General features: G+C 36.5%; 1 protein-coding gene across 2 annotated transcripts in view; it reads right to left on the bottom strand.

Moving 5' to 3' along the window:
- The window catches only part of tns3.2 (tensin 3, tandem duplicate 2), a 49,740-nt gene extending 32,421 nt beyond the window's left edge, over nucleotides 1-17,319 (bottom strand). Inside the window, exons 1-12 of one of the 2 annotated variants that reach the window (XM_077220964.1) lie at nucleotides 17,136-17,319; nucleotides 15,677-15,855; nucleotides 15,516-15,566; nucleotides 14,982-15,104; nucleotides 14,799-14,863; nucleotides 13,286-13,369; nucleotides 11,017-11,126; nucleotides 10,582-10,642; nucleotides 10,367-10,442; nucleotides 9,124-9,253; nucleotides 7,955-8,032; nucleotides 7,723-7,827 (exon numbers count right to left, since the gene is read on the bottom strand). In XM_077220964.1, coding sequence (XP_077077079.1) covers nucleotides 7,723-7,827; nucleotides 7,955-8,032; nucleotides 9,124-9,253; nucleotides 10,367-10,442; nucleotides 10,582-10,642; nucleotides 11,017-11,126; nucleotides 13,286-13,369; nucleotides 14,799-14,863; nucleotides 14,982-15,104; nucleotides 15,516-15,566; nucleotides 15,677-15,826 — 1,033 coding nt within the window. In that variant the 5' untranslated portion in view covers nucleotides 15,827-15,855; nucleotides 17,136-17,319. The remainder of the gene's footprint in view (nucleotides 1-7,722; nucleotides 7,828-7,954; nucleotides 8,033-9,123; nucleotides 9,254-10,366; nucleotides 10,443-10,581; nucleotides 10,643-11,016; nucleotides 11,127-13,285; nucleotides 13,370-14,798; nucleotides 14,864-14,981; nucleotides 15,105-15,515; nucleotides 15,567-15,676; nucleotides 15,856-17,135) is intronic. The other variant, XM_077220965.1, reaches the window with a different exon arrangement.
- Between the last annotated feature and the right edge of the window lie 278 nt (nucleotides 17,320-17,597).

Here is a 17,597-nt window from a genome sequence, read left to right as displayed (position 1 = left end):
TCATGGTAAAAGTTTTTTTTTTTTAAATAAAGACTGAAAGAGTTTAGGTTATAGCCTAAGTTTAGCTTTTTACTTCTGCTGACTGTATGTGGGCTTCAAAATTCATAAAAAGATTAATTTGTGAAGATTACATGAACAAAACATTTAAGATTCATAAACTTTTGTTGGTCACAGAACTTATTTTCTGCAATCATATTAAAATCCTAAAATATAAGTTTGTCATTTGTTATAATGCACTGAATGTTGTGTACATATGTTTTACATATGTTTTCTGCAATTATACAATTGCAGAAACTACCTCTTAACCAACCTTTTAACCTAAACATACCAAACCTGTCCTGTTCTATACCTGTACCCCACCTCAACAGCAGCAAAAGTGTTTTGCAATACAACATGAACACATTAAGTACACTGTACAAGTATATAGTAGTTAAAGACGCCTAGACTGATCAGAAAATGGCAAAACTGGTCAGTATGTCAACTGATGAAAAACAGACTCTTTTTAACTAAACCAGTAAAGCTTCTCTAGTCTCAAGAGGCTGAAATCCAAATACCAGGCATGCATGATAAAACACCACAGCTGGCAACTCTCTCCTACACACACACACACACACACACACACACGCACACAACAACTGTGATTCAAGAGTCACCATACTATCATACATAATCATTATCTAAAATAAATATATAATAGACCACTTGATCAAAACTAACTAGCTCAAAGCCTCAAACGGACCAATGCATTAACGACATACTTGACTTTGAATCTGTCAAAAAGTCCTTTCTTGGTCATATTTCTTAATATTCTGCCCATGTTTCATCAAAACTACATCAAATGCAAAACGGGGAACTCTCAAAAGTACAACTGCATTAATTTATCACAAGAGCTTTCAACAGCTCACAAAACAAATCACCCGTTTTCCTGTTGAAAGCGTATCCCACCACCTCGCACCGCTTCAAAAACGCACGGCGCGGGACAAACTTAATGCTTTCCAGAAACATCCTCTCGAATTAGACCCCAAAGGTATCTGAGAGGACAACAGATGACTTTGACCATAGAAACTATTACAAAGAGCAAGAGAAAGAGACATCTGACAGAGTCAAAGTGAAAAGAGAGATTATACAATACACACAAAAAATAAAAAATAAAAAAAATATTCCTTGAATAAATAAAGAAAGGGGGGAAAGGCAAGCAGTCCTGACCGTGTTTATCCTGCAGGCGACTGTTCCCATTTTTTCCTGCATGCTTCTTTTTCTGTCCTTCTCTGCTCATGCAGTTTTAAACAGACAGGCAGCTTGCATTCTTTCCCATAAGGTGATAACAGCTCCCCTGGGTCTCCTTTTCTTTCCCCTTCTACTTTTTATTTCTCTCAGTCAATCTTTTTCCTCCCTTTCCCCTGTTTTCCCTCCTCCCTTTCCTCTTACAGTGCTGCTCGCTCTCCCCGTCTCTCTCTCTTTCTCTCTCTCTCCACCTCCAAACACAGGTAACCCCTTTCAGGTGCCCCTCATGGGTGTACGGGAAAATCCTGGCTTGGGAAGCATTATTCCGCTTGAACCAGCCAATGCTCCTCGGAATACAGCTGCACACACACACATATGCTTGTTGTAGAGCGCGCATGGACCTCCGAGGACCTTGAGCCCTCCAAATTTGGAGTGGGGAATGTAAACACAAGGGCGGAGTTATGTGTGGGTGGAGAGACGGAGCGCAAAGAGAGACAGAGCGACAGAGAGAGAGATAAGTGCGCTATTGACGTACTAAAGAACAAGAGCGCCAGGTAAAAAGAAACACAAAATGATGAAAGAAAGATTGAAAGAAAGCAAAAGAAAGATAACAGGAGAGATAAAAAAACAGTATGAAACTTACCGACTAGCAGTAACATTCCTTCAGACTGTTTGTCGCTGCGACTGGCAATAATTACAGACATACAAGTGTGTGTTTGTGAATGTGCGTAATTCTATATTTGAGCTTATCTGTTGTAAATTGTAAAGGCTGTTAGTGCTCCAACCATGAGACATCTCTAAATTACACGACTGCTTGGGACGGAATCACACAACCAGATGTGCATCAAGACTCAGTCCCATATGACACACACATGCACACACACATTAAGCTGATGGGATTGATTTTTTTACAGTTGTGAAAAGAAACTGCCCGCCTTTAAACATCCGGCCCTGGAATTTCCGATTCTTGTGCAAAGGGCCACCATAACAAGTGTGACTTTATAAATCTCTGATCACTGAACTTTAACTGGACAAGGAGAACAAAGTTCATTTTCATAAAGTTAAACACTCACTATGTTCCGCTCCCTGAAGCGGAATTACTTCTGCAAAATTCTATATTATGTGTACGGGAAGATGGGGTAAGCAACCCCAAATTTTATTATGTTACTCTATACAATACTCATAAATAGTTTTAAGTTCACAAGATTATATATATATATATATATATATATATATATATATATATATATATATATATATATATATATATTTAAAGAAAAGCAAGGATGCATTAAATTGAGCAAAAAGTGACAGTAATGTCAGATACTGTTTTAAATAAATGCTGTTTAACTGTGCTATTCTGAAAAAAAAACATATTTTTTTCACAAAGATATTAAGTAGCACGACTGTTCAACGTTGATAATATCATTAGAATGATTTCTGAAGGATCATGTTAATGATGCATCACAGGAAAATAATACATTTTAAAATATATTAAACTGTAAAAGAGTTATTTTAAATTGTAATGATATGTTACACAATTATGAACTGTTTTGTGTCTTTAAAAAACATTAAAACCTCTTAGAGTGCCCTAACCTTACAATAGTTCACCATATAGTTCTCATTATCACCATTATATGGTGTTTACATCTTTAATATTTATTTTTGAGGTAGGTAAATTTGTTTAGACATTGTTGGCTTGTAAAGAAAACGAATAAACTGAAATAAAAGCTTTTTTTTTCTTTTAAAGTAACAAACTACTCCCAAAATAACAAAAACTTTGTTCTAATGCCACAAAATAAACTTGTCAATAAAATCATTATCCATCAAAAACATTATCTCTTCCAGAACAATTTTACTGTATATATTATGTTTTTCAGTACGATAAAATGTCAACCGTGTTATCTTGATTTTACATAGTAACCATCTGATAACTTAAAAGTGGATATTTGTAAAAATATCAATATTAAAATAGCTTTCTAAAAAGCACACATTAGTTGTACCTTACAGGGGCTATCTTTATCGATCTTAAGAAGGCTTTTGATCTAGTTGATCATTATTTATTATTATACAAGCTGCATGCAGTTGGGTCTTTCTCGAAACTCTTTATTGTGGTTTAATTCTTATTTACGTAACAGAAAACAATGTGTTGTTATTCAAGGGAAACAATCTGAATTATTTATTCAAGAAAGAGGTGTACCACAGGGCTCAACATTGGGTCCTCTTATTTTTTCTGTTTTCATTAATGATCTTCCCTTAGTTATTATACTCTGTTCAGTTCTTTTAAATACCCTAATTATTTGAGACAGTATTTGATATTATATTCTTCATCATATCATTTAAAGGAGAACTCCGGGCAATTTTTAAGTTAATCTTGATCGTTAGACCTTTGTGAGTACTGACTATAGAAAAAAAACCGAACCGGATTGGTGTTTGCTACGCGGAGCTGCGACCGCGAATGCCCAGAGCTCCCCCTCAGCTAAAACGGCAGCTATGGGGGCATGGACATAAAGAGCGTTTTTGAGCCTCTTAACAGACACAAAATGCAATTAAAATGTCTGTCCAACATGAACAGGGACCCTACATGTGAACAAGATGCGTTTAGCAACTTAGCCATTGTTTCAACTCACCTAAATAGTCTTTTAGACGGCAAGCTGCAGTCTCGAGCTGCAGTCCCGTGCTGTAGCCGGAAAAGGTAAACAATGTCCAGGTGGGAGGAGCGTTGATCATGTGCGACGAGTTATGATCAGAGTTGCTTACAAGTGAAGAAGAAATGGTTCGTGTTTGTGCCTTTACGAATTGTGGCAACAGAATGCGAAAATATAAGAGCTTAAATTTTCTTCGTCTTCCTTTTCATGACCTTGAGATTCTGCAGTTGTGGCTAGTTGTACTTCAACTTGATGTGCAAACTCCCGTAGAAGTACTACGCGCTAAAGATTACCGCATTTGCAGCGAACACTTTGACAAGGATGACTACACACACTCAACACAGCGGGGCCGTTTGAAGAAAAATGCCATTCCATGTACGAAGACTCGTCGCACATGATCAACGCTCCTCCCACCTGGACATTGTTTACCTTTTCCGGCTACAGCACGGGACTGCAGCGCGAGACTACAGCCTGCCGTCTAAAAGACTATTTAGGTGAGTTGAAACCATTGCTAAGTTGCTAAACGCATCTTGTTCACATGTAGGGTCCCTGTTCATGTTGGACAGACATTTTAATTGCATTTTGTGTCTGTTAAGAGGCTCAAAAACGCTCTTTATGTCGATGCCCCCATAGCTGCCGTTTTAGCTGGGTGGGAGCTCTGGGCATTCGCGGTCGCAGCTCCGCGTAGCAAACACCAATCCGGTTCGGTTTTTTTTCTATAGTCAGTACTCACAAAGGTCTAACGATCAAGATTAACTTGAAAATTGCCCGGAGTTCTCCTTTAAGACATTCTTCACAAAAATTTTTTCTTACCCCTTTAGTTAATAAAGTTTCTGGGAAGAAAGCATTTAGGTTTAATCTCCTGCAGATTGGAATAATTTACCTTAAATGTACGATCTTTGACTTCAATTTACTGTACATGTTTAAAAATGGTTTGTTTCGTTGTTTTGAAACTTGTTGTAATTGCTTTAAATGATATATCTATGATTATATTTATTAATGCTAGGCAAAAATTCATAGGCAAAAAAAAGGAAATGTTGTAGTGGTGTGTTTGTTGTTTTGAATTCGGTGACTGTTGTTTTTGTTTTGTCCTGTGTATTGTTTTGTTTTGTGTTATGTTATTTAACTTTTGTGTATTAGGACCCCTAAAAACGAGATGATGCATCTCAAGGGGCTTATCCTAAAGAATAAAATATGTTTCTGTAGTTTCACAGTCTTGAGCACAAGGCTTGTAAAATCAAATCTGAAATATACAATGATCAACCCTGTTGTCGTTAAATCGGTTTGCTTCAGAAGACATAATTATATCTCAAAATAGATTATTACCTTTTCACGTACAATTTATTAACACATTATTTGTATGATTGAATAAATAAAATCTTTTAAAACTATTATTTTACATATCACCATATTATACCTGATAGGGAAGCATTAGATAGAATGATCCAATTCCATTATGCTTGCTTTCAATGATATATCACACACTGTACATTCGTAGGAATCCAACATTTTCTTCTCTACCTTTTTTCTCCTTGTGTAAAAGACAACTTGAACTAAAACCGGTAGTAAATGTTAGCCCACTCTACCCTATACATGCTGGCCCTTGAATATCAGGACTCATCATCTGGGTCTTTTATGTCTGAGCTCCATCCCACTGCTTTGATATTCTGACTCACTCTTCAGGACAAAACATCATATACTTTGAGCAGCTCTCTATTACTAGGGTTCATTTAGTACAGCAACATTAACATTTACAGTAATTACAAACCCTCAAAGGGAAACAGCCAAGGCAATAGCATGGAGCACTGTGGTGGAACTATGGTAACTGGCAGGTCATTATGGTCTGGAGGCCTCAGACCAAACAAGATTAGATTGGGGTCAAATACAAGAATTTTACTATTATTGTATAGGAGGTTAAGCTTTTCCACCCACCCTGAACAGTCCCGCACAGTTTCATATGTTCCAATTAACCTCAGCAAACAGTGTCCAGACTTAATAATGTCATTAGAGTTAAAACGTGTTTCCTGTAGCAGACCGTTACTTAACAATTACTAGACCATTACATAGACTTCATGTCTCGATGAAAACTATTCTTTGCATCCTGAAAAAAACACTGCTTACATGTGCATTCATGCTTTTGTTTTCCTCTCCTAAAAATAAATATCCACAATCCCATGGTTTCACCACGGAAGTCCCACAAGAGGCCTATGAAGTACTATGAAAACATGTTCCGATTTAGTGAATCCAAAGCCAGATTTAGTGTGCTTGTATGTTAATAAAGACTAAATGTATACAGACTTGTCTATTTGAAACATGCCTCCACAACACTCCAGAAAACAAAATAGATGTGATTACAAAAAAAGATAAACTAACTGTGATTCATCACGATTCATATCATGCGATTCATGAGCAAAAAAGAAAGAGATGTGGTGGATTAAAAAACTTGGGTAACGCTTTAGATTACAGCCCGGAAAGTACTGCGTAATTAAAGCGATTTTACAGTGTAACTTTCTGTAATTATAGCGTACCTCTAAAGTACTTACATGTAAGTATAAGGGAACAATATGTTAAGTTTGGGGAATAAAGGGGTAACCACCAGGAGAATAAAAAAAAAATTATACTGTAAGTATTATAGAACTAAGAGGTACTTATTCTACTATTATGATACAACAATCTAACATTTGGGAGCAATTTAGCAAGAACATACACAGTGTACGTTTTTGTAATAATCGTGTACTAATACATACTGTATAGGCTTTTTAAAAATTACAGGGTACATATCTATGCATTTATACAGTAATATTTTTAATAAAACTGCACTGAAAACTAAAACAATTGCAACTTTTGCTTAAACATTGGGGACAGATACTCTTGTTTCATGTAGTTGTGCTTGTTACCCTCTTGTTCCATGTAGTTACAGGGTAAGTACAATAAAATAACATACACAATCTTATATCACTGACTCGGAAACCTTTATTTGAAAAACAACTTAATTCAAAACAGATTTTAAACACATCTTTTTCATTTAAAACTGCTTTTTTTAAATCACCAATTCATTTCAAATGCTTAAGACTTGACAGAAAGTAGTAATTTACGGCCCCACAATCTCACACGTACCCTGTAACTACATGGAACAAGCAATTATTACAAAAAGGTACACAGTGTATGTTCTCGCTAAATTGCACCCAAATGTAAGATTGTTATATCATAATAGAATACATACTTAGTTCTATAATACTTATAATACTTAGAGTATAAATATTTTTTTTAATTCTCCTGGTTGTTACCCCTTTATTCCCCAAACTTAACATATTGTTCCCTTATACTTACATTCAAGTACTTTATAGGAACACTCTAATTACCGAAAGTTACGCTGTAAATTTTTCAACTGTAAACGCAGTACTTTCCGGGCTGTATTCTAAAGCGTTACCAAAAACTTAGTGATAATCGTCCAATATTTGGGCTTTTAGACTAATATTTATAATCACTTTGCCGCTGTGTTGCTGCTTCACATTTTTGTGGAAACCATGATGCTTTTTTCAGTATTCTTTGATGAATACAATTTTTTAATTAACATGTATTTGAAAGAGAACTCTTTCGTAAAATTACTAAATGTCTTTACTGTTACATTTGAACAATTTAATGCATTCTTGGTGAATAAAAGTATACATTTCTTTAAACTGACCCCAAACTTTTCAACATCTGTGACAACATGCCTTGCTTCTTCCCAGTATATACACATTTATAGTTTGCTAGATATCAGAATCAGGCATTGGAAAACTCAACTCATTGGTTCTATTCAAGATGACTATTCTAGACCTTATGAAGAACTGGAAGTATCCAGTGTTACCTGCTGCTGCTGAACAATTTTCACTGAAGTCCCATTGAGCCTGTAGTGAATCCAGAGGGTCAGTTTCAATGACAACGGCTGAACTGTTCCTCCAGTAGCTACAGTCTTGAAATAGAGAAACAGTTTTATAATTTATAACTAAATCTATTAACACCTAACCCAGCCATATTGGATCATACAAATTCACAAAGACCTATAAAACATCTTCCATTGCAGAGAAATGTAAGGATACCTGAAGCAAAGGATGGATCTCTCTCCGCAATTTCTGAAAAGAGCACCTCCACCATACCGTCCTCTGGGAATCTTGGGTCTTGAATGGAAACAAAAAGCAAATGATGACTTAAAAGGTATGGAAAAAAACACTCCGCAAAGCAATGTGGGAACATCAACACACATGAGTTCAATGACAGTTGATGTATCTGTGACTTGTAAGCACGCTCACCACAGCCATGTGACTGTTTTCACTTCTGTCCATCTACATTACTGTTGTCTTCATTGTGTAAGGTTTCCCATTGTGTAAGGACCAAAATTACAGGAGTGTTTGTGTAAAGAGTTAAGTTGTCTGTCTGTTTCTCAGATCTGCTTGGGCCACCGTGCATCTTGCCCGTCATTATTTAGCAAAAACATTCGACTCGCTCACATGCTCAATCACGCACCCTCTCACACACCAGGAAACCACAACCTGCATTCAAAATAATGACGTACAAACATATGTTGGCCCCAAACCGTATGGAATACAGATAACGTTACTGCTGCAAGAGCTTTTCTCAGAGCCAACATTGAACTAACTATGAACATTTTACAAAAACATTTGTCGACCAGATTTCTAGTACAAATACTTTCAGTAATCAATATGAACAATATATCTATCATTTTATCAGTCCCACTTTATATAAAGTGTCTTTATCTACCATGTACGAACATATGAAATAACCATTTGATAGAACGCACTTATTGCTTACATGTTTACATTGTACTTATACATATTTTTTAAATAATAACATAATTACATAATTAAATAATTACATACTGTACTGTGTGTAATTACAGCTCTATTTAATTTCTGTTATTACATAATTACACTATTGACCTTTGCCTTACCCTTTAACCAACCTTTAACCTTAAACATACCAACAAACCTGTCCTGTACCTTACCCGTATCCCACCTCAATAGCAGCAAAAGTGTTTAGCAATACAACACGAACACAATAATCACATTGTACCTAATATAAAGCGTGACCATTTTGCCTTTTGACTGAAAATTTTCGTGCTAAATACAAGATAAATGTCATTTGGTTTGTTATTTTGCTGATCCAAATACTTTCTTAGATTTTTATCTTCAAATACTTTTGGGCCAGCTTTGTGTGCGCAATGATTTTTATCAAAAAACAATTTGGGTACCTTTGTTGGCATGATCAAGGTCTTGTTTCTGCAAGGAAAGTTGGTCTCTAGACAGAGCGCCGGTGTGAAACTGCACACGAAACACTGTCTCATTAGTCCTCACGGAAACATTTTTATGATAACACGCGATCTGCAGAGAAAGAAGAAATGAAGATGATACAGTATGCAGTTTTAATAAGATTAGTGTAACAAAACATGTTTTGGGCAATTTATAAGCCTTTTAAAATAGTGAGGACAAAGAAAATGTCCTCACTAGGTGGTTGTCATATTTCACTTTATAAATGAGGACATTTTGGATATATATATATATATATATATTCAATATATAATCAGTGGCTGTAGCAGCTTGTGATGCCGTTCGCTGAAGAGATGCTTTTCTGGCGACAAACTTCTGTCATTATTTTTTTTTTTAAGTTAAAGGACGATTCAGTGTAATTGGCGTTCGGTGTCACTCTATAAAGGCAGAGCGCCAACCACTCTTCACGCTCTGGAACACCATTGCAACGACACTTTTTTCTTTTTCTGCTGATCTCCTGCACCCCCTGCAGTTCCTCTGCACACCCCAAACATTTACCACTGGGTTAGGGGATAGGAAAAAATCGTTAACTGAACCTGATATAAAATGAATGAACGTCTGCAATGTTCTCAATAATATATTGAAACAAACGTGTGTGTGTGTGTGTGTGTGTACAGGTATATTACCATGTAAAAAGAAAAAAATTATTACACATGAGGGAAATGGATTAATAACGTACTTGATGCTTTTTTTTTTAAATGTAAAAATGCAGAAAGTTTTCTATGATGGGTACGGTTATAAAAATAAAAAAACAGTATAAAAATAACTGTCAAGAAAGAAAGAAAGAGAGAGAGAGAGAGAGAGAGAGAGAGAGAGAGAGAGAGAGAGAGAGAGAAAAAGAGAGAGAGAAAGAGAGACAGAGAGACAGAGAGAGAGAGAGAGAGAGAGAGAGAGAGAGAGAAAGAGAGAGAGAAAGAGAGAGAGAAAGAGAGAGAGAGAGAGAAAAAGAAAGCGAGAGAGAGAGAAAGAAAGAGAGAGACAGAGAGAAAAAGAAAGAGAGAGAGAGAGAGAAAAAGAGAGAGAGAAAGAGAGCGAGAGAGAGAGAGAGAGAGAGAGAGAGAGAGAGAGAGAGAGAGAGAGAGAGAGAGAGAGAGAGAGAGAGAGAGAGAGAGAGAGAGAGAGAGAGAGAGAGAGAGAGAGAGAGAGAGAGAGAGAGAGAGGTCTCACCATGAAATCACCATTGATCATCTGTGGGGGTTCCAGAATAAAACACACACTGTCCGTCTGACCTACGGCAACCTGACTGAGTTATACACAAGCACTAAATATACACATATTCTAAATATAATCACATGGATAAACATGATGAAAAACAAGATACACAGCATTTTACAAAATGTACTTTTTAATATTGTATTTATATATAATATCCAGTGTCTTACTGCACTCCTGATGTGTATATTGTCTGCGTGCCATGATACACTCTGATAAACAGCTGACACACTGAAAACAAACAAACCCAGGGGAAAAAATTGCATTACACTTGTTTAATAGGTCAAGTTAGGTTGACATTTTTAACATTTCAAGTTGTATAAATAAATGAAAAAAAAAACTGCTTAAAAATACTGCTTCCATCATTTAAACACATTTGCTCATTTCATTCCTGTATGACGTTCTTTCTTCTGTAAAACGCAAGAGAAGATATTTTGAAGATATTTTTGTAAATGATCTTGTTTTAAAAATCTTTTGTGTTCAACAGAAGAAAGAACGTCATACCGGTTTGGAACGACATGAGAGTGAGTAAATGATGACAGAATTGTCATATTTGGGTGAACTAATACTCAAGACAGGACATAGGATATTGGTGTTTTCCTCACCTGTAGGGTGGAAGTCAGGAATGGGATGGATATGAACGCGGTGGATGAAGAGAGGGGAAGGGTTTATGTGGATCTGGTGAGCAAGCAGCCTGCCAAACACCTGCACATACCTGAACCATCCACAAACACCAGACAATAATAAATCAAGCCTCACAACCCCACAACAACTTCAGATGTTGAAAATAAAACAGCAAAAAAGCATCAGTCTGGTCTTAATTGGCAATTATCAGCATTTGAAAACAAAAGGATTTAGGTGGAAGAAAGAATGCATGAGTATTTTAAAGGGATAGTTCACCCAAAAATGAGAATTCTGTCATTAATTACTCACCTTCATGTCTTTCCAAACCTGTAAGACTTTTATTAATCTTCGATTACAAATGAAGGTATTTTCTGTCCCTCCATTGACAGCTACGCAACTACTACTTTCAAGCCCCAGAAAGGTAGTAAAGACATTATTAAGTAATAAACAAGTAACCCATGTGACTCCAGTGGTTTAACCTCAATTTTACAAAGCGACGCGAGTGCTTTGCGCAAAAAAACCCAACATGATTTTCCACTGTATTTACACATTATTCATCGCCAACGTGTTCACGAGAGCACCACAACACATGCGAGTTGTGTTGACATGTTGTAGATTCATATTTTGTAAATACAGTGGTAAATTATGTTTGGGTTTTTTTAAGCAAAGCACTTGTGTTGCTTCATAAAATTGAGATTAAACCACTGGAATCACATGGGTTACTTTAATGATGTTTTTACTACCTTTCTAGGGCTTGAAAGTGGTAGTTGCTTAGCGGTCAATGGAGGGACGGAAAGCTCTCACATTTCATCAAAAAGATCTTTATGTTGTGTTCTGAAAATGAACAAAAGTCTTATGGGTTTGGAACGACATGAGGGTGAGTAATTAAAGACAGAATTCTCATTTTTGGGTGAACTAACCCTTTAAACCAAACAAGGTAAAGGTGTGAAAAGTGTTACTGACTCTGAAACCTGAAGGAAAAAAAAACATTTCTTAACATGATTTACTGCTATTCTGGGTGTGCCACATTATCAAAGAGAATACATAGCTTCTTTACAATGTTGCCAAAAACATCATCTTTGTGTTGTTCCAGCAACAGATCAGAGCTGAATATTTATGTTAAAGCTTTACAATAACTCATTTTATTGAAAAGTGTTTCTAGAGTCAATACAGATGGTAGAGCATAAGGCAAAGGAAGTGATAATATACTAAACAGCAGGGAAAGGAGTTTAGAGCAAAAACTCTTCCACAGTTTGCACATGCATGAAGGGTGACGGTTTTAAGGATGATGTAAAAAAAAACGGACCAAAGTGTAAATGAAGATGTTTCAGAGAAAAGGGAAGTGGGAATAATGTCAGGACGTCCAGACTGCATAGGGGGATTTCCTCTCGTGTGTGACCCTGAACCACTGTCCAGAGTGTAACCTTCACTCATGACAGACTGCTGAGTGTCCAAAAGCCATAACATGACCAACACCTCAGTATGTTTTAAGAAGGCAAGCAACAGATTTAATTTGTAACACTTCTTCACAATGGAAATGCGTATAAAGTAGGGGGAGAAGATGGATCATTTGGTAAGCATGTGTCAAAAGCAAATGCAAAATTATCCACATGACCATATAGTATACTACCTTTCAAAAGTTTGGGGTCAGTAAAATGTTTCAATGTTTCAAAATGTTTCAAGGTCTCTTATATGCTCACCAAGTGCCAAAAATGCAGTTATATTAGGGAAAATGATTGCAAAATTATATAATTATGCACAATTTAGAGTAATTATTATAGTAACTAACTACATGTAACAAGGACACTAAAATAAAGTGTTACCCTGATTTGAATCATCAGAAATTAGAATTTCATTATTAGAATAATCAGAAATCACGCTAATAAGAAACTGTTCTCATTATTTACATGGTTGAAAACAGTTGTGCAACTTTTTATATATTTTTATACATATTTTTCAAGATCAAAAAATCAGCATTTATTTTAAACATAAATATTTTGTAACATTTGATGCATCCTTGAAAAATAAAAGTATTCAATTCTAATTTAAAATAAAATAATTTTACTAATCACAAACAATAATTTGGCAAATTGTGAATTATTAAATTAATAATTTTTCCCAATATAGTAGCAGTAGGGTAAAGTGTATCAGATGGTTCTTGTTAATTTCCTTTTATACCTAACTCTCCCCTTCTGTGTACTGGACAAAGGGGAAAAAATAAAAGTTAATGCATAAACAAATGAGCCTTGCCTTTTCTGAGATGGAGTCATGAGGTCAACCATTTTATCACTGCAGAACTTCTTCATGGAGTAGAGATCTAATGCATGTTCCTCACTAGGTACAAGAGAACATGAAACAGGTCACAAATTAATGTACAAACCTATCAAATCTATTTGTTTAGCCACTTGTGCAATCAATTAACATACAGTACATGCTACAAAATGCAATTCAAAATAAATTCACAAAACTTCCATGTATTTAAAATATAGACTGATGTGAAAGGGAGCTATTATGATAGCATACTGTCATAAAGCAGAAGTGTCAAACAATCAGCCTCTGATTGATCGGCATCTATTCATGTGTTTCAGTCACGCGACTTTTTTGTTGTGGCCGCCATCTTTAGGACCTTTACGTTAAATTGATCCTTCGCTAAGCCACGCCCGAAAACCGTCACTGGCCAATCGTGTCTTAGCAACCTTAACTAGGCACGGGAGGTCTTGCAAGCTTTCGAGCAGGGGGAAACATCCCGAAGCGTTTTGCGTATGGATTGTGCAAATCTGATACCCAGTATCCTAAAAGTTTGGACGGGGAGTGGAATTTTTTGCCTTCCCGAAAATCTAAAAGCCAAGGGGAGAAATGATGGGGTGGATCAAGCAGTGTGGGAGACACCATTCGCAACTAAATGTCCACAGGATTAACAAAAACACCTATTGCTTGGAAATAATGACAGATCTTTTTTCATAATGCATATATTTTAACCCAAAATAAGACAATCAAATACAAGACGGAGGCTCACTGACATACTTTCAAATATATTTCAGCATTTTTTTAATCGACAGCCTACTACCCCTGACTGAGTAACTTTAACCCAATCCGATCACGGCTCTCCTGGTTTATAGCCTATAGCCTTATAATCCTGAAGACATTGGCTGAATCCGAAATCCCCCCTAAACCCTCAATCACTATTCCCTATGTTAGTCCACTAATACAGTTCACTTGAAGGAGTGAATGAAAACCAGCGAGAGAATTTGGACAGCCATTGAGCATACATCGGCTGTCCACTCGTTATTGCGATACAATGTTGGATAGAATGAGTGAGTGCACTCAATTACATCCACTATGGTTTCGGACACCACTACAAATGGCTGTCCCTTCAAATAATGCCTTATTTGAGGGTGTAGTGGGCGCTTTTAGATTCAGCTGTTGATTAGCTTGTTCAGGTGTGTTTGATTAGGGTTGGTAACCACCAAAAGAGGTTTTGCGCTGGCGCAAGCTATTAGTAAATCTGGCCCATAGTGTAGGCTATAATCCATATATTGTACATTTGAATGTTTTTCAAAGCTTGAAAGCTCCAGTGGCCATTTATTATAATAACAGAAAATCATGCAGATTTGGAACGACATGACGTTGAGTAAATCCTAATAATAATCCTAACAACTGTCATTTTTGTGGTGACCTATCCCTTTAAGCAGCTTGTCTGAGAAAGCAATTGTCTTATAAAGATATTTTGACTTGTTAACAAAGGATATGAATTGAGTTGTACCTGGTTGAAACATTAGATAGTTGGATGTAAGAGGATATTACCACACCCACCCTGTCTTTGCTGCCCTATATGAAAGAGACAGGAAAAAGTTAACCAAGCGTGAAATTCCTATAGGACGCAGAGACAAATAATGGACTTTAAGTTTAAACCAGAGAATAAAGTGCAAATAACTTCAAATCTCACTTTGCAGTGCAGCAGCAGCACATTTTCAGGATGTGCGCTGAGCCAGTTGTTCATGTTTTTACACAGAGAACACAGCAGATGGAGAGATGGAGCGTGACACTCCGGCCAGCCCAAATCCACCACCTAACAGTCAGAGATGTGAGCCAACAGTTATACATATACTATCGTTCAAATGTTTGGGGGCAGTTTTCAACACTGATAAGAAGACATTTCTTCAGCAGCAAATCAGCATATTCTAATGATTTCTGAAGGATCATGTGACTGAAGACTGGAGTAATGATGCTGAAAATCCAGCTTTGCATAACAGGAATAAAATAAATTTGTACAATATTAAAATAGAAACTAGTTCTTTTAAATTGTAATAATATTTCACAATATTACAGTTCTTACTGTATTTAAAAAAAATTATTGCAGCCTCGGTGAGCATAAGAGACTTGTTTCAAAAACATTAAAAATGACCCCAAAGTTTTGACTTGCAGTGCACAATCCATCACACATCTGTAACATCAGTCACATGACACATCTTAACTTTACCCTGCGATTCATCCTGCTGAGATCATCACTGTGTTCGGATAAGTTGATGACCTGCGTGCAGGAAAATAAAGATTTTGTTTCACGTGTCCCCAAGAGTAACACTCTGACACAATCAGTCAACAGACAAACACAGAGACATGTGATGTGTTTGTTTTTCTCACCATGTATTGATCCGCATGTTTGGACTGCAGCATCTGCGTGATGCTGCGCAGGTTGTGCCGGTACGTCTGCTCTGCGCAGGATCGGTGGAATGTGACGCCAATGATGCGCTCCGTAACGTAGTTCAGGTCAAATTCATATCCCTCCGCCATCACAGTGGTGTTCCCTCATATGAGGAGATCTGTAGAGAGGATGAGACAACTGAGATTCAGTTCATTAATGTGCAGGACTCTTTACAATTTTGGCACGTAGGGATGAGCAAATCAGCAAGGATCCATGGAAGAACGGCACTGGTTGGAACTACAGGCAAAAGACACTTTCGGTAGAGCTTTGTCAAAGACAATGAAGCTGAAACACCTGGTTTTAGACCACAATAATTTATTAGTATGGTGTAGAGCCTAATTTTTCAGCCAATACAGCATCAATTCGTCTTGGTTTTTTGGAAACTGATATTTGTTTGTTTTTTTCTCAAGATTCTTATTTAAAAGTTCAAAAGAACAGAATGTATAGGATAAATATATCTTTGTAACAATTTAAATGACTTTTTTTTATCTAAATGTCTGTCACTTTTTAATGAAACTTTAATTTAATCCAAATTAAATTTGGGCCCCAAACTTTTGAACATTAGAGTACAGAAAGGATATTTGAAAATACATGCATAAATGAAACTGAAACCACAGTCTGAATAAGCAACCACAGTTCCCTCATCAAGGACTCGGAGTCACAAGATAAAAATCAATCTTTTGCTTGGACACATTCTATCTTTCACACCAAGGATGCTTTCTCTATTCTATAAAGTTCAAATGAATAAAAAAAGAACTCTAACAAATGTAGCACATACGACTACACAGCTCCCAATACATAAACACATGACAGCCAGTGAGTCTCTTAAATGACATTTGTCTGACCCCTGTCTTGTGATGGTGGAGAGGTAAAACAGATCCACTGAACTGAAGTGAGACTCAAAATTACCCAATCAGACCACTTCTTTAGAGTTGACCTGACAAAAAGTGGACACACCTATTGACAACACAGAGACAAAGAGGGCTTCACAATGATTTCACTTCTCGCTTCTATTTACGTCTCAGTATAAATACCTGCTTACAATCATACCCATTCTCCACTTCTAGCAAAGGTTGTTTTTTTGTCCATTTACTGCAAAATGGAGAATCATACAACTTTAGATTGTGTGTAAAGGCTTACAAGACTGATCTGCTCACAACAGATTAGATTTCTTAAAGTTCATCCACCTTCACGTTCAGCACTGCACACCTACACCATGTGCTCCACGCGGACGTGCATCTGGTCACTTATCTACAGTATGTTTAATCCGCAGCCTGTTTAACCTTCAACCTCAAACTAGATCCGTTAAGAAAAAGAAACAAAACACAATTTATCGCACACCTAAATGCTGTCTTCATTGAAATACTATATATATAGAAACCAGCTAAAAGAACTCACCCTTCTGTCTGGTTGAAATCTCCTCTCAGTAATCTTCTGAACGTCTGCGAATACGGAAAGAGAAAAGAAAGGTAGCAAAAAAGCTTTGTCTGGTCCGTGACTGAGCTCACATGTACTTTGGCCGTTGTTACGTATGTGCGTGTGTTCACCCGTTGTCAGCACTTGTTGTGTGGCAAGCATGAGTAAAGAAACACTACCAGAGGAACACACCTCCCTATTACAAAGAAAAAGCCCTGAGTCACACAATGGACATATGATGTAGTAATACTGGACACTTCTTTTTTCCTTTGCGTATTGAAAAGGCCAGACCTGATATAAAACAGGTAAAATACAAACATTTATCATATTGATCCATTGATTTCTAAATAATTGAAAATATGTGAGCCCATATGTTTTTTTTTTTCCATGCTTTGACTGAAACTGGGTAATAATGGTTAAATATTACCAGCATGTGCATTCTAA

This window comes from Siphateles boraxobius, unplaced genomic scaffold (genome assembly GCF_051911475.1).
Source record: "Siphateles boraxobius isolate OS27281-9 unplaced genomic scaffold, OSU_SipBor_1 8, whole genome shotgun sequence".
Classification (NCBI taxonomy): Eukaryota; Metazoa; Chordata; class Actinopteri; order Cypriniformes; family Leuciscidae; genus Siphateles; species Siphateles boraxobius.
Note: the sequence above shows the minus strand (reverse complement) of the source record. Positions and strands in the feature narration are given on the sequence as shown.